This window comes from Nannobrachium achirus, assembly GCF_963921795.1.
Source record: "Nannobrachium achirus genome assembly, chromosome: 20".
Classification (NCBI taxonomy): Eukaryota; Metazoa; Chordata; class Actinopteri; order Myctophiformes; family Myctophidae; genus Nannobrachium; species Nannobrachium achirus.
The window spans coordinates 33364874-33388227 of NC_137827.1; the positions used below are offsets into that span (position 1 = coordinate 33364874).

A 23354-nucleotide genomic window follows, 5' to 3' on the forward strand; every position below is an offset into this window, starting at 1 on the left:
CTTCCGGTCACGGAGACACTCTTGAAATGCTGCCTTTTACACAACAACAAAACACTGCAATGCTTCTTCAGCCAATAACCTTTGAATGCAGCTCTAATTAATACTCTCGGAAGGTGCACTGTGTAGAATATATTCGGTGTCCTGCTGAAAGTTTGCCTCTCAAATGTTGCCTCTTTTAATGCTGTAATCAACAGCTGATGTTATTATCCCTTATGAAGAAGATGTCATGATCCTGGGACCAAAACAAACTATAAAAGATAAATTGGACAAATAGATGAACGTTACCAAGTTGAAGTTCTTGGAAAGATCGAATCAAGACAGAAACTGAGTGAGTCTCTACAACTGGAACGGAGAGAGGCCACCCTGTGTTAGACCAATGCCTGTTCATCTATTATGTGGTCGTCTAAATGTTTAATCTTGAATAAAACTACTGTTTGTTTACAGCAAATCAGTCAAGTGTTGTGTCTATGTAATTAACTAAAGGCACACAAAGACTCCAACAGATACACACACACAAATTTGTGCTTGTGAGCTATGGGTAATGACACAAGTGGTTTTGGCATCTTGGCTTTCTAATTAATGGGGCTGCAATTAACTGGCGTTAATGGAGTCAATCACAGATGGGTATACAGGGTCTCCTGTGGAGATTTGCTTCTGCCTACGCGCTAACACATGGCCATGTGCACTCAGACACAAACACAATCTACTGTATTTACTGTGGTAGTACAAGATATGAAGACAGATGGTAAAAATTAACAGTGAAAATTACATTGTTGCTGAGGGGTTCAGGAGAGAAGAAAGCTCAAATAAACAATTTCAAAGGAGAAAAGAGAAGATTGGGATAAACTATGAGAAAGCCAATACAGAGGGCTGTATTTTGATTGTCTTAAGTACCAGCTCTTATGCCTTAACTTAAAGGCCTGTCCATACTGTCTCCGACCACAAACTTTTCCTCGTAGAGTTCCGACTTTCCGACGTGCAGATTTCCGAACTCTCTCGGGGTAATTCAAAAGATGTGAGTGAAGTCATTTTGTAGTTGAACCGGACCTTTCCGACAAAAAGTTCAGTGGTCGGAGACAGTATGAACAGGCCTTTAAGTTAAGGCATAAGAGCTGGTATTTAAGACAATCAAAATAGAGCCCAGAGGGTTTAAAGCTGGGGTTGTACTTATGTCCCCATTAATTAAGCTTTAATAGAATAGTAGATATTATGAACTGGCTCCCATTTGAGTCAGATCGAGGAATGCACTGGCCAGGGACTACCACTAGAGGACAGAATTTTACTATTTTGGAAAACATTGACTCAGGCAAGGAAGCTGTAATAACTATAATAACTTAATAATAAGCACAAAATTAAAAAAGACAAAAATGTATAAACAATTCTAAACCAGAATAATCCATACCTAGCTATTTTAAGACAGACATAAACCAGTGACTGTACTCCTGCATACTCGAGTCCTGACCAATGTGACCATGATTGGGCAGTTGCCTCTCTGCATACACACATGATCTCTCTCTCTCTCTCTCTCTCTCTCTCTCTCTCTCTCTCTCTCACTCTCTCTCACACACACACACACACACACACACACACACACACACACACACACACACACACACACACACACACACACACACACACACACACACACACACACACACACACACACACACACACACACACACACATGCAAAAGGCAATAGTCTTATCACAGTGTGTCCACACGGTCTGGTCAAATAAAAGAACCACATGGTTAAGCTAACTATCATGGAGGTGGAGGCAGGACATTACCATTTGAAAGGAATGGGTGTGCCTTGTTTAAAAGCTTAGATTCCTGAATAAAAGAAAGGGACAAAATACCACACCCTCAATCAAGTCCCACCACAATGATGGGTGTGTTGTGCTGGTGGGATGCATTTCTCAGCCCACCACAAACCCCGATACCAATCATCCTATTGAGTGTTATGCAAAATGGTATCTCTGCTAACACAAAGTGTGATAACCTTCCCCTTGTAATACAACCGACTGTGTCTGGTGTCAGCAACAGGCACTTCAATGTACAGGCGTTTTACTAGTTAATTCCTTCCCACAACTGTATAATTGATGTCTCTCCCTATATAATTGTACTTTGCTTGAGGATTTAAATTTTAAATTTATACTTTATACTTTTAGTCCACAACATCTCAAATGTCATACTTTTACTCTTATACAGCTATATCTACTGTATATTTTGATTATTAATACAACACTACATTAACTGATAAATTAGGATGTCCCACTTCAGTCCCACCTTTACCAGCTGCATCATTAAAGCTGAATGCTACATCCAGTAATGATTGTGAAATGTGAAATTCTGCTTAAAGGCATAGCTTTTCCATGTGTTTACAAAACAAAATAAAGTTATTGTCCTCTGGAGTAGAGTGGTGGTGTTTTTTTGTGCCTTATTGTTAGGACAGTGACAGGAAATGGGGAGATTGATGGGAAGTGACACGCAGCAAAGGTAGTCGGGATCGGGACTCAAACTAGCGATACGCCGTCAGGCTACACTGAGCCTATGTGGTATGCGCCTGGACCGGTGGGCGGTGTTTAAACACCACATCTTGCTGTATTTTGGTGTTGTCACGGTTTGTTTTGGTGGATGGGGAAAGTTTTTGGGCACCACACTACTCTAGTCCAGTGACTGATCACTGCTGGTATAGAAGGAAATTGGCATGTTTTGTACTCCCCCACAGCAAATATATGTCATGGTTGTGACAAGCCTACACGTCTACACAGACCCTGTGTGTGCGTTACAGTGCGTGACACATCATCCCAGCTCAGCAGAAGGATATCTGACCTGTTCTGACATCACAATGATCTGTCCTTGTCTGACATCATAGACCTATGACGTCTGACATCATACAGACCCTGGAGATCCCTGATGTCATCAATAGTCACACTTGCAAATGAATTCCGTCCACCGTCCTTGTACCTTTTATGCCCATATATGGAGATCCCTGAATCTGATTGTTTAGGGCGAGGTCGCTTCTCGCCCTTAGGGTGTCTTTTTTGTTGTGTGTGTGTGTGTGTGTGTGTGTGTGTGTGTGTGTGTGTGTGTGTGTTGTATTACCTGGTCCAGAGTTTGGTCAGCAGATGGATGGGATGCACAACTTAGTGAAAACGCTGAAAAGTCAATTGTGTCAGCACTGCAGGGTCCCTCAACAACGCGTCACAGTTCTGTAGTAGGAGGAGGGGAGAATGAGTCAGTATTGAATCACTCCACATTCACTAATCACTCTTGCGCAATAGTTTTCTTAGTAAATGACAGTAAAGTTGCCACCATGTCACATTCTCAAAATGTAGTGGTTATTTTAATAACTCTATGGATTTTATTCAGCTCTGCCTTTTGGGCAGTGGTGAAAAAGGTACTCACATATTTTACTGCAAGTAGCCTACCTTCCGGAATTCAAGATGTAGGCTAAGTACTTGAGTAAAAGTGTTGGTTTCAAAATAGCCTATACTTAAAGTACCAAAAGTAAAAGTATAAAATGTTTGAAAATAGCTACAGTATAAAATAGTGTTTTATGTATGTTTTATAATATTATAATGTATGTCTGCCAAGTAACTAGTGCCTAACTAGTTTTCAAATAAATGTAGTGGAGTAAAAGTAGCCTAAAGTAGCCTAGAGTAAAAGTAGGCTATTAAAGTAGGCTACAACAAATACCTCAAAATTGTAGCGTACAGTACTTAGGTAATTGTACTTAGTAGGCTACCTTGTCCTTTATTATTTATACCACTGCTTTTTGGGTATAATAGCTGGTGCACATACGTGTACTGGGCGCCAGGTGCTGCTGTCCACTCCACTGGACAGTATTCTCCATGGACCTCCATGGAGACTTTTTCAGAGACACAAGTTCACCCAACCATGGAGTATTACACAAACAAACACATTCTTCACGCTGTAATAATATTTGCTGCAGCCACACAAAATACGTAACTCCGTCCGAGGGCGTGTAATTTGGAACCAAGCGGGGACCCGGGCGTAAATTAATTTAACGCGACGTCAGCATGTAATAAATGATTGATTGAACCCAATCTGGAAATTTGCCGCGGCCCCCTTTTTTCCAACAAATGATAGTCGTCTTGGCCAATCAGGTGCTCGACAGCTCCTTGTCCCCGCCTCCTTTTGGCTCTTGGAGGCGGCTGGACTAATCAGCGTCCTCCGCCTCCTGCACGTTCAGCCATTTTGTAAGAAAACCAAGCAAGTCTGAGCCGCCCTACCTTCAGCTTCAGACCTGCAGTTTTTATTGTGCAATGGACGGGTAAGTAAAAAAAAGATCCGCATTTATACCACATTTTTTTTAAAGACCTTTAAATATAAACGTTAACTTGCGTGTTTGTGTGCCGACTGTTACGCGGAGTCGTCGCGCGGCTTCACTTCTTCAACGTTTTATACGTGGAAAGTTTTACTTGGAAACATTTTTTTTCCTTTTTTCAAAACAGATGCAACAGTTAGCAAGGAGCGTTAGCTGCGGAGCTAGTTGGTTAGCCTCCTCATCCGCTACTAGTAAGCTAAACGTAACGTCCGCGACTGTTTTGTTGTCTCGCGCATCACGCTAGTGTTGTTTGTTTTTAAAAAGGTTGTCAAAGTAACGCAAACTAGTCGTTGTTTGGTTCTGGTCGCGTCTTGTCTAAAGTTTTCAAGTCTTGCCAGGTTGTGATAAAGTGAATGCTGACATTAAAGTCGGGTAGAGATGCTTTTAACTCGCTGAAAATAGCCGATCTACAACCCCACAACGCCTCCTATGCCCTACGCTTCGTGAGTTTGTAGATCTGCTATTTTTCAGGCCCTAAACCATGGCAACTTCGTGAGAACTCTAAAGCAACGTGTCTTGTTTCCGCATTCATTTGTCCGTGCAGTGCAGGCAGGGCCATGTTGAAGATGCCTGGCCTCGGTATGTCGTTGCTTTTCTTCATTTTTAAAATATCTTAACGTTGATCATCCGGGTAAGGTCGCACATCTAATGCCCTAGTACTTATTATTACGAGTCTACGTTTTGGTATTGTTTTGATAAGGAGATGATCGACCGCGTAATGCCATAGTTAGGGAGTGTCGAGCAGGAAAATGGAACATGTTCTTCAGTTGCATTCTGCCACCAGGCAACAAGTTAAACTAGTTTGTCCGTTTACTCTTTTAATGATAAAGCATCTCTAGTTGCCAGTCTATTTCTTTTTTATCATAACTTTTCCGTCCGTCCACAGCCGCCTAGACGCTGATCTGTACCCCCTGGGAGCCGGCTACGTCCCTGAGATTGAGTGAGTGTTTCAGATGCATTTGCAACCTAAAGACCATAAAAATGATTGTTCATAGGTGATAGTGTTGTTGTTGTTGTTGTTGTTGTGTGTTTTTTTAAATAGAATTCTCCCCGATCTGTTCCTTTAGTCATCCAGATAATTTCATCAGTCTTTATTTCCTCAATGCATTTAGTTTATTTATGGTGTTTAAATAATAAATGACTACATGTCACTTTAGATGCACACTTGATGTGGTTCTAAGGCATTTCCTTTCATGCGGATCCCTACAGCATACAAAACATGTTCTCATCATTATCAGAATGAGGAAGTCAAATGATTTGCTTGCCCTGCAGCTAACGCTGTCTTTTTTTTCTGTGAGCGGTACGCTTCCCAATGAGTAGTAACTGTGTTCTTCTGCACTGTATGGCATTTATTATGAAAGTCCATCTGTATATACATTGCGTGTCTGGTCTGTGATGTACAAAAAATGGTAAATCTATCTTGCTGAGGCCTGATGCATAAAACTGATTACTGAGACCTACACGCTTGGGACTTTTTTCTAATTTCTTTACCCCATCTGTATGATTTTGTGTGACTTGTATCATGTGTATTTTTGTCTGCCACCTAAAACGTATATTTTTCTTTCACAGCAGTGTCCATGACATATCAGTTGGCACAAAGGTAGGCATCTCTTATTCACTGTATATTGAAACCATTGTGCCCCCCCCCCCCCTCCACAATCTGTTTCTGTAATTGGGCAAAGAGGAAACATGCCTTGTGTTTAAATGGATAATTAAAACCAACAAACCTTTTTTTGACTGTCATTCACATTAGAAATGGAGAAGTATTGCTAACTATGTGACTGATATACAAAGTCTCTCTTGTGTGGTTAGTCCGGAAGCAGTTCCTCTATAATTACAGAGCGGCCTGTCCAAAGCGATTTATCATGTGCAATGAGTCGGCAGTTAGTGTACCCTTTAAAATGTATTATTAAAAACAAGTGAAGGTTCAAGAGATGAAAGTGGGTCAGTTGCAGCAACACTGGGACTGTGGACATTGTACGTTTTAATTAATCACTTAAAATGAATAATCTAGTGTTGCATGTGACTGTTGTGAAATCAAACTTCCTGTTTGTCTTCACAAAGTACAGCCTGCTTGTCTCTTTTGTTGGCATCTTAAGAAAGCAGCTGGAACATGTTGTGTGTTGCTTGAAGTTATTTGGTCCAAATAACAATGACCTACTTACTCGCTCTAATGAGAACAGATTGGTGAAGTTGTGTCGGTTGTGCTGCTTAAATTGATAGTCTCTTAGATGTCGGTGAACATTTTGTTGAGTGGAGAAAGTAGTGATTCTCTTTTAGTCATGTCACTGACTGGTAAAAGTGTGTTCTGCTTGTTTGTGTGAACATGTTTTAAACGGGAACACATTTGAGTTTGGCAAACTACGGTTGTTTGCTGTTGTGTACCCAATAAAAAAAGCTTGTTTAAGTAGTAACCCATGGTTACTGTCTGGAGCAGACGTGTAGGTGGAGTGATTGAACAGAACAGAGGGTTGTAACCTTCCCCCTGCTGCCTCCCCTCATATTCCCGGCCAAAGGTCCTCTGCTGTGTAAACAACCACTCCGATAGACACACACACACACCCAGAGGAGAATCAGACGCTGGCCCCATCCCCCTAATTCATTGTCAGGCAGTTCAATTAGGTCCATTGTTTTCCCATGCATGATTAAAAATGGACCCTCAAGGCGGGTACCAATTGATACCTGAGACTAGAGAACGACCACCCCCAGGCTCCCGAGTGCGTTTCTTTGTCTCCCTCTTACCCATTTTCTTAATTTTGATATGTTGTGGGAACTTTGATGCAGAGTTATGGAGTCCTGCCTCTCTGGAATCTGTAATTATTCCGTCTGGGCAGAGTGTCTGGAATTCCGCGGTCACATTCCAATCCCCTCCTCTTCCCGGGCCCCCTCCTGGTGTGGCACAGTTCCCTGCCCCCTCCCCTGGCCAAGGGTGATCACATTAACTAAACACGCCTCTACCTGCACTGTTATTGCTTGTAAGTTCACCGCCCAACTATTTCCCCCCCACCCCCATATCCATAAAGGGGTGCCCAGCAGATCTTGATAAGGATGATTCATTTTTGGCATTAATTTTATACTCTTGTAATTGGTACATGTTTAAAATGTTAAACAATAACGAGCCTCAAAAGCATTCAAAGACAAACTTTGTGAGAGTTAAACAAGTTCTTAGACTAAGTGCTTGCTGATTCATTTACCAACTAGCTTTCTCCACATTACGGCTGCTGTCTTTTTCGTTCTCCATGTGAATGCAAACCAGGTGTGTGGGGGCAGGGCGGGGATATTGTTCCTTGAGTCGCGTTCCATATCAAGTTCTGTAGGCCATTGTTAATGAAAGGAGACTACTCAACAGTTTCAGTGTGTGGGTTGGCTACAAGACATCAGTCCCTCAGGTTACCATTACATTGTCAAAGCGTTCTGAGCAAACAAAGGCTACAGGCAAGCCAGTACTCGTTGAGCTGGTTTGTCAGAGGAATGATTTTCGTTTGGCTTCGCAGTCAACCAACAAAGACTTATCTAGCTCGTCCTTCTTTCATCTCCCTGCTCTGTAATTGAATCTAGTGTCTGCTCTCGTCATCTCAGCCTCACACCTTCATCAAAGGGTGACAATTCTGTATTTAATTTGAATTTAAAGTCTGTAGCTTGTATTTTTTTGTACCTCCTTTGTACTGCGCTCTTCCCACTTCCTTGGCTCTGTGGTTATTATTAGAATGAGGAAGTGGAAGGGAAAAGTGTTGCTATGGAACAATGACCATCAGTCTCCAGAAGGACGATGGCCTGATCCTAATCCACTTCCTCTTTGTTGCTGGTCTGTTGAGCAGCAGTACAACGCTGCTTGACTATAAGCTATAAAGCACCATGCCTCATAGCCTACATCTGGGGGAAATCGCGCCCTTTCGAACGACCATCATTTCGACCGGAGGGTTATCGACTCACTCCACGGAGGTGAGGGTTGGAGTCGGGTGTCGAAAAGATGATGTGTAGTAACAGCGACACGCTCCCCTACATCTGTACTTGTGATGTCAAAAAATGTATGTTGAGACTTTTCGGGAGAAACAAAACTCCTACTCATTTGTATTGGAAAGCTGCATATCTTGCAAGAATCACAGACAGGAATGTGATTGCAGGGTTTTCTGAGACACCACTCCCATTCCTTTGTAAAAAGGAAATGACTTGTGTGTTTTGTGTCCCTTATTACTTTAACTGAATCCTGTCCAGCCCTTGAAGGGACAATCTTACTTGTTTGTACTTGTAATTTGTTCGGATTTATATGATTTAAAGTCGGGATACTACTTTTATTTAAACATTTGCTACCCAGGATCCAAATGCTGATTTGTGGTCTTCCTGTTACACAGGCTTATTGCTAGGGTTGTTTTTTGCAGAGATGTCTAGTTAGACCACATCACATTCCTATGTAATGTTAAGTTGGCAGCACGCAACTTGAGGAAATGAAACTCTTAACGTGAACATGACCAGAGGTGCATGTGTCTCCCACACGCAGATCTTTTCTCTCCCATTTTTGGAAAATATTTTATTTTAAAAAAATGTACCTATTCTGTTTTTTGAATAGGCAATTAAAAATGCTGACTGGATCATTTAGTCAAATCAAGTCATGACAATGTTGACACCGTTAACTATGGCGTTATTTCAATAAAAGGGAACGCATTTTTCTCGTTTAAGAGACAGGAACTTTCTCAATCTTGTGTCAGTGATCTCTTAAAATTTAGAATTCTTTCTTTGACAGGTTCATGAAAGTTGCGCCTGAGGGGGGAGGCCCCTGATCAGTGAGGGGGACACAACTCTAACTCTAGATAGATGGAAGACTGTTTGTATACGGGGCCTCAGTGAGTCAGCCTGACCATCTGGAAGTCAAAGGATAGTTTATACTGCCGCTAACGGTCAATGTTGTGCTCCCATAGCAACAACTATATCCCAGTACCCCTCCTCAGTACGTTTTTTTAACCCGACCATCCCAAGAGTTTTCTGTCAAAGATCACTATTCTGTCTGTTTTCTTGTGGCTTTTTACAGTCCCAACTGGTTTTCACTTGAAGCACAAGTTTTCTCAAGACTTGGGGGAATGCCGGCAGACCTGCATGGCTGGTGGTTGTCAATGCGCTCCAGGGCTCTTCAGCTCCCAGAGAGAGTCCTCTTGGGGGCTCCATATGTGTGCTGCTGTGTAACAATGCCCCCAGTCTGAGCCTGAACAGGACTTCCATTGTAAAGTGATAGAGCTTAGGCTGCTGAGCCACTCCTTGTGACTCCCAACACTGACTCTACGATACACACATACTGAGAACAGCCTTGGAACAGCACTTTTATCAACTGGAGTAAGAGCCGAGACAAGGCTGTCTCTGAATGATAGTACAGTACTGTGGTGTGTGTTGGGAGTATCCCTTTCTCTCTTCTCATCCCAGAAGGCAGCTTCAATGTGCTTTCCTTCCTCCCTCCACTTATCTCATGAGAGGATTGCTTGTACACAGTAAAATCCTCAGTTAACTTATCCATTTGTAACTCGTGTAACGTAAACAAAAGGACCTTATCTACACTCGGTTAAATTAACACTTAGGATTTGACTGTGTAATGGCTGTCAGCTTGTTGTAGGGAGGAACCCTCACTGCTGAGACAGCCCTGAGAGTCCTGATTCTGTCTGTTCTGCATTTGTGTGGTGTGACTACTGTAAAATCACGTGATCGTTTCGGAATGCTCCCCAGAGTTAGTAATAATAGGCTGTAGTTCCTGTGACTTACAGGTTCTAACTTGGCAGTCACGTATTGGAAGGGAGCGTATCAAACGGAGTAGGGGCCAACACATGATTATAGTGGAAAGTTGTGGCCCCTGGCGAACTAGGTCGCTGTATTCTCTCCATGAGTAAGGTTCTCAGTGTGTTTTCTCCAATCCTCTTTAGTTATCAGATGACTGCCTGCCTGACTACCCAGCACAAAGGCTTGGTAATTTGAGCGCTGAGTATGCTCCACCTGTCACGCTGTGCCCTCACTTCAGAATGCACTGAACTGAACCTTTGTCTTCTCTCTCCCTTTGCAGAGGGGATCCGACGAACTATTTTCTTCCTGCATAACCAACGGTCCCTATATCATGAGCTCAGGTACGGATGGGGGGCTGTTACTATGGAGGATCGGATTCTCTTTATTCAAGTGGTTGCTGGTTGTTTTGTTTGCATGTGTGCGTTGTTTTGGTTGCCATGACGCTCGATTCATTATTCAGCAAGCAAGCCGGAGATACTGGCTCTTATCTGGCCCCTTGTCACTGATTGGTCCAATGTTTCTTGTCTTTTTTTCAGCCAATGGCAATGACAGTAAAAAATTTAAAGGTGACATCCGGAGCCCCGGCGTTCCCTCACGTGTCGTCCACGTTCGCAAGCTGCCCAACGACATTAATGAGGCTGAGGTCATTGGGCTTGGCCTGCCCTTTGGCAAGGTTACCAATCTGCTGATGCTGAAGGGAAAGAACCAGGTATGAACTGACAAAGCATATTTGCACACCTGTAAGCCACTCTTCTTAGGACTTTCACAGATAGGATTTGGCTGCTTATGAGCTACAGAACCAGAGCTGAAATGCTTAACAAACGATGCCAAAACTGTCATAAGGAGCACCTTGCGCCCTGGAAATTAAGACATGAAACTGAAAAATGTCTTCCTCACTGTAATCTACTGTAGATTATTTAGACAACACTTCAGTCCATCCAACTCGGGTTGTGGCGTAACATTGTCCATATAATGTTTCTATATTCAGTTGGATATGGATTTTTGCCCCCGCTATGCCGAAGCCTCCAAAAACAAAGGAAATTACAACAATGTATTTGCACTGACAGGAAAAAATAATGTCTGTCCACTGCCCTGTAGGCCTTCCTGGAGCTGAACAGTGAAGAGTGTGCACAGACCATGGTGAACTACTACTCCTCTGTCACCCCCATCATCAGGAATCACCCTATTTACATGCAGTACTCCAACCACAAGGAGCTCAAGACTGACAACTCGCCCAATCAAGTGGTACGATGACACACATACTCCGATTTATTGGTTCTGTAAGATTAGTATTCAAGGAATTTACAATTTTACTGTGTGAGTCAATCTACCTTAACTCTCCCAACGCTTTGAACGTTCACGTTCGCCCGATTTCGCAAGACCTCTCCGCCAATACGGCGCTCGTTCGGTTCGTTCGTCTGATGACTGTAAGCTGATGAGGGGTCGCGCGGCCGTCTACTGTAAACACATTTTCCGCGGTGATGGTGTAAAAAATCCATTATGCGTTAGATCAACGGAGAACAATTCACTTCCTTGTTGATTTCCTCTGGCTGTAAGGCTCTGTGGCCAGTGACTGGTCTTCTTCTTCTTCAACACATAACAGGCAAATTCACATTCATTCTCGCATGACGCCGCCCTCTGCTGCCTGGCAGACCAAAGTGCACTATTGCACAACCAAAAAAAATAAAAATAAATAAATGTCTGTCTGTCTATCTACTATAACGTCGCAAAGGTAAGCCGCTTTTTGATGGCACCAGACCCAATAAATAAATAAATAATCTGGCAGTAGGAGAGTTAAAAACCTAAATGCTGCAATATATATTCTGTTCAAGGCTTGACAATATAACCTGAGTAAATATGTGTGGCAGGGTCACAGACTAGCTGCATTAAGCATGGTGATAATTCTACCAAACTGGTTCCAACACTGTTTAAAGGATTATGAGCGACCCACAGGAAAGCAAAGCAGCATGCCAAACATGGGCGTACCAGTCATGTCACACAATGGTTATACCACATTTTCTACCATGCCAATTGGTCTCTTGGTTTGTGTCCTCCAGCGAGCCCAAGCAGCGCTGCAGGCAGTGAATGCACTGCAGGGTGGAGGAATGGGAGCCATAGCCATGCCAGGGGAGCCACTGCCAGGAGGCATGGGAGGTGCTGGCAGCCAGAGTCCTGTGCTGAGAGTCATAGTGGAGAATCTCTTCTACCCAGTCACCCTGGATGTATTGCATCAGGTATGTACTGAGACGGCATACATCTTAGGACATTTGTGTTGCAGCTTTTCATCTTGTAACAAGTTTCTAGTTGAACCCAACCTCATAATAATTAAACGTGTACATCCTGATGTCTCTTTCCGCTAGATCTTTTCCAAGTTCGGCACTGTGCTGAAGATCATCACCTTCACCAAAAACAATCAGTTCCAGGCTCTGGTGCAATATGCTGACGGAATGACAGCTCAGAACGCCAAACTGGTAAGATGGGTGGAACGTCTGCTTTATCATCTGATTGTTTGTTTATTTTGAACAGAGATCGGTCCCACTGGGCCTTTTGTGGCGATTATTTCTGGAGCTGAATCAATTTGGTACAATAGGTACAAAAATCTTATTTGGTAACATTGTTACATAGACCTAGGAGGACAGAAGTACATAACTGGAAGAACATGACCTCATATGATACTCAAGGAAGAGTGCATGCAGGCCATATGTTCAGACTTAACCAGTCACTATTTATTTACCATATAAATTCTTCTTCCCTTCCTTCAAATGGCACAGTGAATATAGCTGAGCATTATTCAAATTATATGGAACATGATATAAATTGGAAATGCATAAATAAACCTTGAAACCCTGGAATGTATCCTATCGACACTCATAACTGCATTTTTATCTGTGTCCCCTCAGTCCCTGGATGGCCAGAACATCTACAACGCCTGCTGTACCCTGAGAATCAGCTTCTCCAAGCTCACCAGCCTCAACGTCAAGTATAACAACGACAAGAGCAGAGACTACACCCGGCCGGACCTGCCCAATTTGGAGTCCCAGTCCTCTCTTGACCACCAACAGGCCATGGCAGCGGCTGCCTTCGGTAATTTTTGTAAGTACATTTTGCTACTTGCTTCAAATAGTTATACCTACTAATTGCTCTTAACAGCCACACATTTCATTGTTACTGTACTGGATCCACAGCATTAAGTGGAGGGAGGTGGCTTTAGAGGATTTCCTGTTGCCACTTCCCTGTTACTGCATTTCCTGCTGAAACCAGTCTAATCTTTGGGCCAATTTGGTTCCAGCTTCTCCAGGCCTCATCTCCGCCTCTCCTTATGGTGGTCATGCCTTTCCCCCGACCTTCACCATCCAACAGGCAGCAGGTTAGTTGGCTGACGCTCGGATAATTTTCATTGTGATTTTCTTTTTGTCTGTGTGTCAGTCTGTGAATAGCTAATCTCCATCACCATTGGCCCAAATCGACGTGAAACTGCGCACACACTCACACTTCCTGGATGCCAGAGCAAAATCGTTGCCCCAAACGTCTCGCATCGGCCTATTGTATCACTATGAGCTATAGCTACTGTCCAAACATCAGACAAACTGTACACATTATGTCTATAGTCATGTGATCAAGACAGATTGGCATCTAAAGTTTGCAGGAGTGGCTCGTTTACCAAAATGGCTAAAATCATGAATGCAGTGTCCGTCAGTGTAACTTCAACATTAATCCCTCAACTTCTACAGATTCCACTCGCCTCTATAATGACTGCATTTACGGAGCACTTTCTGGTTTCTGTTCAGTGTAGTTGTAATAACAATAACAATTACATGTATATTCAATATGATTCTGCTCATTTTGACATGAAGCCATTTTGACATAAATCAGTCTGGTTTTACTATACATTCTATTTGCTGACATGTAATTTATTACCACGTATTGTTTCCCTTTAGGTCTGTCAATGCCTGGTATGCCATCTCTGGCATCTCTGGGAGTCAGTCACGGTAGCATGGCGGCCGCAGCAGCTGCCGCCAGCAGACTGGGCCTGTCGGGGCTCTCAGCCGCCGCTGGGGGTCACAACGTCCTACTGGTCAGCAACCTGAATCCTGAGGTTAGTAGTACAGCTCATCAGGTGACAGACCCACTCTACCTGGACACTCGCACACTGTCTCAATGCAGTGCGGTGCTGAGCGACACTGCAACAAGTAGATTTTATCTAGTCCCTCAAGAGTCACAACATGGTTTATTGACCTCTACCCATCCACACGAAAGGTCACACGTTCTGCCCCTCCCTCCTTCTCCCATATGCCTTTCCCCCCACTCTCCTTCAGATCAATGGGAGAACAGTCTTGTCTTTTTGACATTTTAAAAGGGTCATCTTAAGTCCAAGCCTCTCCTTTCTCTGAGGACCTCTCCTCTTTGTGTTTGACCAAACCTGCTGCATTTCTTATCTGCATTTTTTTGTTCACTGGATTTTTTTTAATTAAAAAAAACTAACTTCTTTTTTAAAATTCTTACCATTTCATCTTTTTTTATTATCCATTAGTTGAAATCATTCTTGAGTTGTTAGAGAGACAATATTACTTTTTTTTTAACCGACACATATTCATGTTTGAGTGACACATTCATGATCTAGTTTATATTATTTATGCATAGTGTAGAACATTCCAGAAATAGTCCATTCCATTCATTACATTAGACAAAGACATTTCTTTAGCTTTTATTTACGTTGATTTAAATGATTAAAAAATTGTGCCATTTTACAGTGTGATTAGCTGTAGTCAAATATAGCGTTAAATAAGCTAGCCCTTAACAGTATTTAAAGCAAAAGTACATATTGTCTCTTGACCTTTTCCCCTGTATTTCATTGTTAATCTTTATTCTCTTCTTTTGTTTCTTCTAGTGTTCCCATAGTGACAGTGCATTTTAATTTAGCCAGTTCTACTGTCTTGAAGCACTACATTTCTTTGTGTATACTGACCTTGTTTTTTTACTTCCTCCTTTCTTCCATTCTTTATCTCCTCTCTCCTTTCTTTCCCCCCCTCCTCTCCCCTTTATTATTTTTTTAAAATATCCCCACCAACACCCACCTGGACTCTTGCCAACTTACTGCACGCCCCCATGACCAATTGTCCACTCCTCCTGGTCCTCCATTCCACTGTCACTACGACAACCGTTCCTCATTTTCTTACCCTCATCTCCCTTCATTGCGCCCCAATTTGGTTTCCACCCACCCATTTTGAAACTTCAAAAACCATACACAACATTGGCCTCCTCTTTGCTCCCAACCACCATGCCATCATCACCATCCTTCCATCTGTCTCCTCCCTTTCTCTGTTCCATCCCACCTCCATCTCTTCTGTTCCTATACTTTTCTCCTCCTCCTTCCACGCTTTTGGAACCTTCCTTCTATTCTCCTTTGTCTTTCTGTCGTCTTCTCTCCATTCTCTCCGTCCCTCATGCCTCGTCCCTCCATGGTACTGTGGCCTTCCTGTGGACCTCGCTGCCTGTGGCCTGCGGACATGTCCCGACTCCACTCCACTGTCCTCCACTTCGCTCCGTCTTTTTTTTTTTCCCTGTTCCCCCTTCTCCCCTGCCCCTCCCCCTTCTCTCTCTCCTGCCCCGCTGCCTCCCCCTGCTGTCTCTAAAGAGCGTTACGCCACACTGCCTCTTTATTCTTTTCGGTACGTTATCATTCTTTCATCTCTTTTTTTTATTTTATTGCTACTGTTACCTGACAAGGTGGGCTTGTCTTGTCTCATGTTCTTTTTTTATTTTTTATTTTTATTTTTTTAAACTACTGATGGCGTGTCATCAGACTTCAGAGCTATGAGGGGCTGGGGTTGTCTATTTTTGGGAGGTGGTTGTATGACCCATTTTTGATGTGGGTTTGTTTGTGGTGTGTGTATGCAAGTGTTGGGGTTAAGTGTGAGAACATTAGAAAACTGCAGCAATTTCCAATTTTTACTGTCCACGGGCAACACAAACTGCAGCAATTTCCAATTTTTACTGTCCACGGGCAACAAACCTGTTTTTTTCTTTGTGATACTGGTCAACAAAATGGAAAACCTCCCCCCTCTAATAGAATTGTGGGGATAATTTGGTACGGAGCAAAAGCTATCCCAAAGCAGAGCCTACGAGATTAAAAACCCAATACTTTGTTTGGTTGCGCATGGTCCAAATTTTCATGCCATGTTAATTCATCGGAATTTCATTTTGTCAGGGTTTTCCACAGTTGCCTTCAGTCATTCACTTTATGAAAATGCTGCCGCTTTTTAGATGTTTCTGTTGGTAGACATGACATATCCCAGGGACTATGTCACATTCTTTGATTTGCTGTGTATATCATGTAGCTTATCTGCATGTTTAGTTTTCTCCAGCATGTTTCCCTGTCTGTCAAGTCTACTCTTTTATCAAAGACCATGATTCTGCCAATCAAACCTCCACATTTTCCTCAAGATTATTTCCCCCCCTTCAAATCACTCCCCTCCCCCACAAACATGAAATTAGCTGCCTTTTTTATTTGTCTTCATCTTGAAGTCATTTGTAGGCTTGAAGTTGTAGTTTTCTTACAGAATGACATGGCCAGAGAATGAGTAGCCTAGTGTGATTCTGACAGTAACTAGTCTTTATACAAAATATTGTACCTACGTCCCTTATTTGCCATGTTCAAATTGTGTTCGTTGCTGTGATTGACTTGTGGCTCCAGGTTAGATTTTGACATTGTAATGGTTTTCCCTGTGGTCGTGACCTGTGATCCCTGTCAATTTTATAGGTGTATATGGTGATGTAATGAGAGTCAAGATCCTGTTCAACAAAAAGGAGAATGCTCTGATCCAGATGTCTGATGGAACACAGGCTCAACTAGGTAACTACACTGCTCCATTCCCACTCAAACAAGAACCTATTCTTTCATTTATTTTCACCTGGTTAGGTGACATCTCATTTCACCATTACAGGCTATTGTACCTCACATTACATGATATTGTACCTCTGAGGCCTTAAATAAGCTTGTAAATATTTAATGCAGGGGTGGGCAGGCAAGATCTACTTGTCTGTTTTCCCCATGTGGTATTGCCATAATTTTATGTCTACAGCACAAATTATGCAATGTTAGAAGAATAAAGGGTGGACTTCTGTGCAAACAAGTCATAGAATATCAAAGCACTCGGCCTAGTCTCTGTTTCAATGAGCAATATCTCCAAGCCACATGGCATCTACTTTACTACATATTGGGCACCTACTGTAAACTCACAAGGCACATACTGAAGGCTCCAACTAGTGAAAATACAGATAAATCGAGTTATTGTCGGTATCAGCTGGCAATACACAGGAGTCTGTTCCCATTGCAATGCACTAGACCCTTGGGAGATGGAATTGCTGAGGTGTAGAGCCACACCTAGCATCAGTTCCCAGTACTTACCGCACGACTTGCCGCACCCAAGCCGTGCTACTCATACGCTGAGTTGGCGGTGCCCTGAATCGAACCCATGACCTTTTGGTCCTAAGGCGAGAGCTCTAGCAACTAAGCTACCTGGACACAGAAAGGCACTCTGGCTGTCACGCAAATCTCTTGCTGCTAATTTTTATAATGTTGGATGTTTTCTCAACTCTTTGTCAACAAAGTCTCTTGCGTCAGTCAGTGGACCCCAGCTGCCATGGGAGTTGGTATTGGTAGTGGTACAGGCCAGGGAACTACCTGGCAGTCCATTAAAGTGAACTTGGTAGCTAGTGGGCCTGGTTGCAATTCTCTCAGTGTAGAGGCAACAAGCTGGACTTCAGTCACAGTTGATTAATACTTTGGTAAATATAGAATTTTCCTGAATTTTGCTCGTGAATATTGCATGCCAATTGTTTTCGCATAGCCGTGCGACAAGTCTGATGCACCATGGTGGATTTGAACCCACAACCTCTGGTGTTGGGCAGGGACTTTACCACTACACCTCCAAAAGAAGACTGGACGAACAAACTAAATTGCACAAGAGCCTTATTTCAGCGTTTATCTAGGGACATGTGGGTAATTAATTAGTGATCCATAATTATACTTCATTTGATAAACTAGCCCTTACCCGTTCAAAGATATGAGCTCCAAAATGATGTGCAGTGTGTGGGTTATGGGATGTGCGCTGTGCATACAGTATATGAGGGATGGAAAGTAACTTTAACTGGTGCTTGCATGATAATATGTAGGAGCATCAATATAAGAAATACCCGTTTCGTTTAATGGCTACCCCCCCCCCCCAGCCCACACACACCTGCCTGCACGCACGCACACGCACGCACGCACGCACGCACGCACGCACGCACGCACGCACGCACGCACGCACGCGCACACACACACACACACACACACAGAGAGAGAGCTGGTTAAACATGTTGCCTCATGCTAGATGCATAATAGATGAGCCTCAAGCTAGATGCAGAATAGATATAGATACAGCATAAAAATGCTAATATACAGCATACGATTTGTGAAAGTGACAAACGGGCTTCACAGTTATGTCAGGTGTGTTCATATGCTAATAGTGATGCGATTTCAGATCAATTGCTCCAGCCACTGAGGAGAAACGCTGTGACAGACAGACACTCAGACACTCACTCAGACAGACACTCAGACAGACATTCGCAAAATTATAGTATAGATGTTTTTTTTTCTTTTTTTTTTTCTTACCATTTATTTTAATTGCAAATGGTAGATTAGAAACTTGCATTGTGATGTGTGAGCTTATAAATCTTGATCTCTGGATCAACCACATGCTCAAAGACAGGTTACAATGCTGTACAAATCCATTCAATTATTACATATATCAAGCAAATTTCATTCCTATTTACATGACCATATGCTGCTAATGTTTATAACATGCTACACGTGAAAAGAAGCCTTTGTAAATCCAGAAGCAGCAAGTCGCTTAAGACTTGGCTATTGCTCAAGAATATTTACTCAAAACATCCTGTTCTCTTCAGATCAGCAAATAGCCCCTGGTAAAGCCTGTGGTGCCAGTTTGTGCTACTTCCCAGCATATGGGAAAAGGGCCAAGTAAGGCTTCTCAGGGCCAGATCTAAATAACAAATTAACACTCAATGTGGTGGTGGGGGGCCTAATTAGAAGCTATAGCGAGACAGTTTGTGTTGGTTGTTAACACATTTGGACTGGCTGTTAACGCAATTAATTTCATTCCTTAGCTATGAGTCACCTGAATGGGCAGCGGCTCCATGGCAGGGCCATGCGCGTGACCTTGTCCAAGCACACCACAGTACAGCTGCCCAGGGAGGGCTATGAGGACCAGGGCCTCACCAAGGACTATGGCAACTCACCACTGCACCGCTTCAAGAAGCCCGGCTCAAAGAACTACTCCAACATCTTCCCTCCCTCTGCCACACTCCACCTCTCCAACATCCCGTAAGTACCACTACCACTACGGGACTAGCTCACTCACTAAATGTTTGGTAGTTTCTTTTTTGTGATTCTTACACAGTACTGTCAAAGCATCTTGATGCAATCAGGATTTCTGCAACAAGGAGAGGGAAGTAAACTGCAAAAGGGTTGGGGGTTTTGCCTTTGCCTTGTACCATGTTAATTATCTGAGCTGCTGCATATTCATTCTCATACAGCTCTCTTGTGCTCTAAGCTTTTCTCTTTATCAGTGAAACTGGGGTATATTCATTATGCATATTTTTCCATTCTAAATTTAGTTATTGCGTTTAAGTGGTTCTTACAGTATTTTCTAAATATGCTACTCAAGAGGCGCAGCTATTAGCTTTAATTATGCCTCCTGTGTCTCTCGCAAAGTACTCTGAAAGACAAAGAACAAATGTTAATGCATAAAAAACACAACACCCAATGTTGTCAGTATGTTATGTTTAAACAGTGTCTTTGTGCCCCTACATGCCTGTCAGTCCTTCAGTGGTAGAGGATGAACTCCGTGCACTGTTTGCTAGTTCAGGAGCCACAGTAAAGGCCTTCAAGTTCTTCCAGTAAGTTGGTTTCAATTTACTTTGTTTCTTTACAAACTTGTATTTAAATGGTTTCTCGCCTGCCTGTGTTGTATTACTTTGGTTCTTCCAACCCGTCCTTGACCTCAATAGTTTGCGTGTAGCCAAGAGCCTTTTTCCCCCCTAGTGTCTCCACATAAGACATTTTGTGGAGAAAATAGTGTTCTGTCTGTAACGGCTAGGGCTGTCACAATTATTAAATCGTCTAATCGCAATTATTTTGCATAATCGTCATAATAGTTTCCATGTTGAGAAATGTTAATATAGTTTCAAACACTTAAAAAGTAGTGGAAATGGCATATCTACAACCAGCCCATTTCCACTATCAATGTTCTTTTCACTATAGTATAAAATTATCAAATATGTCAGTAATTTCTTTTTAAGTGTCATAATTGCCATGTGCAACTTCAAATCCTAAAAGCCAAACAGAAATGTAATTGTAAACAACAAAAACACAATTAAATCGTTAATTGCAGGTATTTGAGTGACAATTAATCGTCATGTAAAATGTCATAATCGTGACGGCTCTAGTAACAGTCTGCACGGAATTGTCAACTTATCAGTATTCTTGCTAAATAATCCTCCTCTGTGTATCAGGAAGGACCGTAAGATGGCGCTGATCCAGATGGGCTCGGTAGAGGAGGCCATCGAGTCACTGATTGAGTTCCACAACCATGACCTGGGAGAGAACCACCACCTCAGAGTCTCATTCTCAAAGTCCACCATCTAGTGCCCTTCCTTTCTCCCTCCAAGTCTGAGTACCCATTCTCTTGAGTCTGCCTTCAGAGGGATGAACCACCGCGCTGTGCATTCCTGGCGGCATTTCATTCCAAAATGCTGAGTCCTGTCGTACATCCATTCCATGAATTCCCAATTTATGATATTTGTCATCTGGAGTGCAAAGGCTTTTGGGGGGGAAGGGCAACATTTTTGAATGAAATGTCTCATGATCTTGGAGCGAAATCAGGGTCAGCTGATAGACTGTCACTTTAGTAGACCAAAATTGCTTAAACAATATACACCCTTCATCATGGATGTATACTTGGTGGATGTATCATATCCACTTCGACACACTTCAGCATTCCTTGACTATTACTATGATACTTGTATGGAGATATATATTATATTTGTGTGTGCCTTTTTTGAAAAGCCACTTTGAACCTATTGGGCCAGTCGGAGGGACTTTACACAAAGAATTTAATTGTCGTTTGTAGACCATCATGGATACTTTCTTTTCCAATTCAATATCTGTTGATTTATTATTCTTAATAGATGCCCAGCTCTTTGCCTTCAACAGGGGTCCATACCACTAGCTATAGTCCCTTTATAAAGGCTTTTTTTGTTAAACATTTTTCTCTGCAGCCTTGTGCCTTAATTTGCTTAAGCCAGATTGCCTTAAACATTGCTGTATTTTCATTTGGAGATGGCTCTCAGAAAGCCCTCCCCATGCCTTTCTTTATTTGTACCAGCAATGGCATGGGGCAAGGGATCATTTGGCTTAATGACTCATTTGGCTTAATTACTCTTTCTTTCAAGAACCAGAAAGACGTTTTGTTAATGTAAGCATTCTGTGTGCATATAGGTCCAATATTATATGTAGAAAATATGAATGTAAATCAATAGATCTTGTTGATACCTTGGTTAGGTGCTTTAGCTCCATTAGCAAGGAGGAGAGCTGTTTTCCAGCCCTGTCCTGTTAAGTCCCATCTTAATTTTATTTACTCCATTTCACTAGGGGTCCCACTGTACCTGGGTCCTCGTTTAATCATTATATTCCTCTATACGTAGACGCATTGTCTGCTCTTTGTTTTTAATCTTAGCATTTATATGTATATCACTTATATACTGTATTGTGTATCTATGTGTAGAGGCTGGGTTTGAGAACAATCACTGTGCCTTGACTTCCTAAAGTGTCCCTGTGGTAAAAACACTCTGGCCTAGGAAGCTGACACCCCTACTTGTACCTTTCGTTCAGGTTCTTATTTTACTCGAACATGACTGCATGCCCTCACTTTATTTTTAGATCCAGGTACCCTGGATTTAGACAAAAGAGGCGGTTGCTTGGAGACATTACTCAGTCAATGTTGGCAGTCGTGTCGGTCAACACCACAAAGTCAAACGTCTGTTTTGTGTTTCTAGAAACCCAATAGATTTTGTTCAGAGCAAGAGGGAAGGGCGGTCATCCTTTGCTCCTCAATCCACCTAAGTTCCAGTCAGGTTCTTAGTGCACTTTGTCTCCCAGTTAGGTCTGAGTTGCACCTTCACGCTGAAGTCTTAACATTGACACATTCCTGTGTGCCTATGACACAAATTTCCGCAGCCTTGACCACAGTCTTGAACCAGACACAGATGATGCTCTCTATTTTTGTAAGGAAATATTTCTTATGCATGGTTTCACCAAGTTTCATGTAGCCACAAACGGTTATTGCTGTTAAGGACCAAAGTACCTTAAGCCCCTGCTGTTTATCCTAGTGTCCTCAAAATGTATTTTTCCCCATATTCCAAAATCCACACATAGTCGAGGCTTCTAATGCCATTGCCCCCACTTATCAATCCGTTGGACAAGAGTCATTGAATTGTTTTGAGACACTAGTCCTACTGTACTTTTTTTTCCCTCCCTGATTTCAGAGTCTACAACAGAGAATGCTCTAGAAAAGAATTATTTGAACCACAGTACCAGCTGTGACATTGGTGGTGTATTTAGAGTGTATATGCCTGTAGTTCTTTTTTTTCTTTCCCCACTTGTTAAAAGCTTTTATTTGTCATTCCTTTTTTATACAGGGGGCGGGGGGGTCGAGCATTATACAAAGCAGGGTTTATGGTTGTATATACTCATGTTTTTGTACCACAAATCATTTTGGATTATATATCCACTTTACCTTCAAACATGTATATTTTGATATAACGACAGTACAGACCTGTTGAGCTCTCTGGAGCTGTAAAGATCTTTTTTTTTTTTTGTATCAAAGATATTAAATATATCTGAACACAAAGTTGTCTCTGTATGTGCCCAGCAGCCCCCCTTTGACTACTCTGTTCCTTTCTTAACTTTTTCTGCTGCCTTCAATAAATCTTTAGTTTGTTCTTTCTTTCATCTGGACTCGTTTGGTTTCTGTCTCTTCCCACTTCTGTTCTGCATTGTTAACCTCATAACATTTTCTACATTTCCTGTGCTGTTGACTACTGATGGGTTTTTACCCTAATTCTTTAACTGTACTTTCAGCTTCATACTCATCCCATTTAAGCCTTGATTGTGTTAATTTA

General features: G+C 42.3%; 1 protein-coding gene across 3 annotated transcripts; it reads left to right on the forward strand.

Annotated features, from left to right (window-relative positions):
• The first annotated feature begins 4212 nt into the window (after positions 1 to 4212).
• ptbp1a (polypyrimidine tract binding protein 1a) lies at positions 4213 to 23179 on the forward strand. Of its 3 annotated transcripts, none has more exons than XM_080751275.1 (16): positions 4213 to 4298; positions 5239 to 5292; positions 5922 to 5952; positions 10393 to 10453; positions 10649 to 10821; positions 11211 to 11357; positions 12170 to 12346; positions 12473 to 12583; positions 13013 to 13205; positions 13402 to 13479; positions 14051 to 14208; positions 15748 to 15781; positions 16873 to 16965; positions 19281 to 19497; positions 19995 to 20072; positions 20688 to 23179. In XM_080751275.1, the coding sequence occupies exons 1-16, from the start codon at positions 4291 to 4293 to the stop codon at positions 20818 to 20820; spliced, it is 1746 nt and encodes a 581-aa protein (XP_080607401.1). In that variant the 5' UTR covers positions 4213 to 4290; the 3' UTR covers positions 20821 to 23179. The 3 variants fall into 3 exon arrangements, with proteins under 3 accessions (XP_080607401.1, XP_080607403.1, XP_080607402.1); XM_080751277.1 differs by having other exon boundaries at positions 13411 to 13479; XM_080751276.1 differs by having other exon boundaries at positions 5925 to 5952.
• The last annotated feature ends 175 nt before the right edge of the window (positions 23180 to 23354 follow it).

Coding starts and splice junctions, on each gene's coding strand:
- ptbp1a (XM_080751275.1), top strand. Junction 11,358..12,169: donor ACAACTCGCCCAATCAAGTG/GTACGATGACAC, acceptor TGTGTCCTCCAG/CGAGCCCAAGCAGCGCTGCA. Junction 13,480..14,050: donor CACCATCCAACAGGCAGCAG/GTTAGTTGGCTG, acceptor GTTTCCCTTTAG/GTCTGTCAATGCCTGGTATG.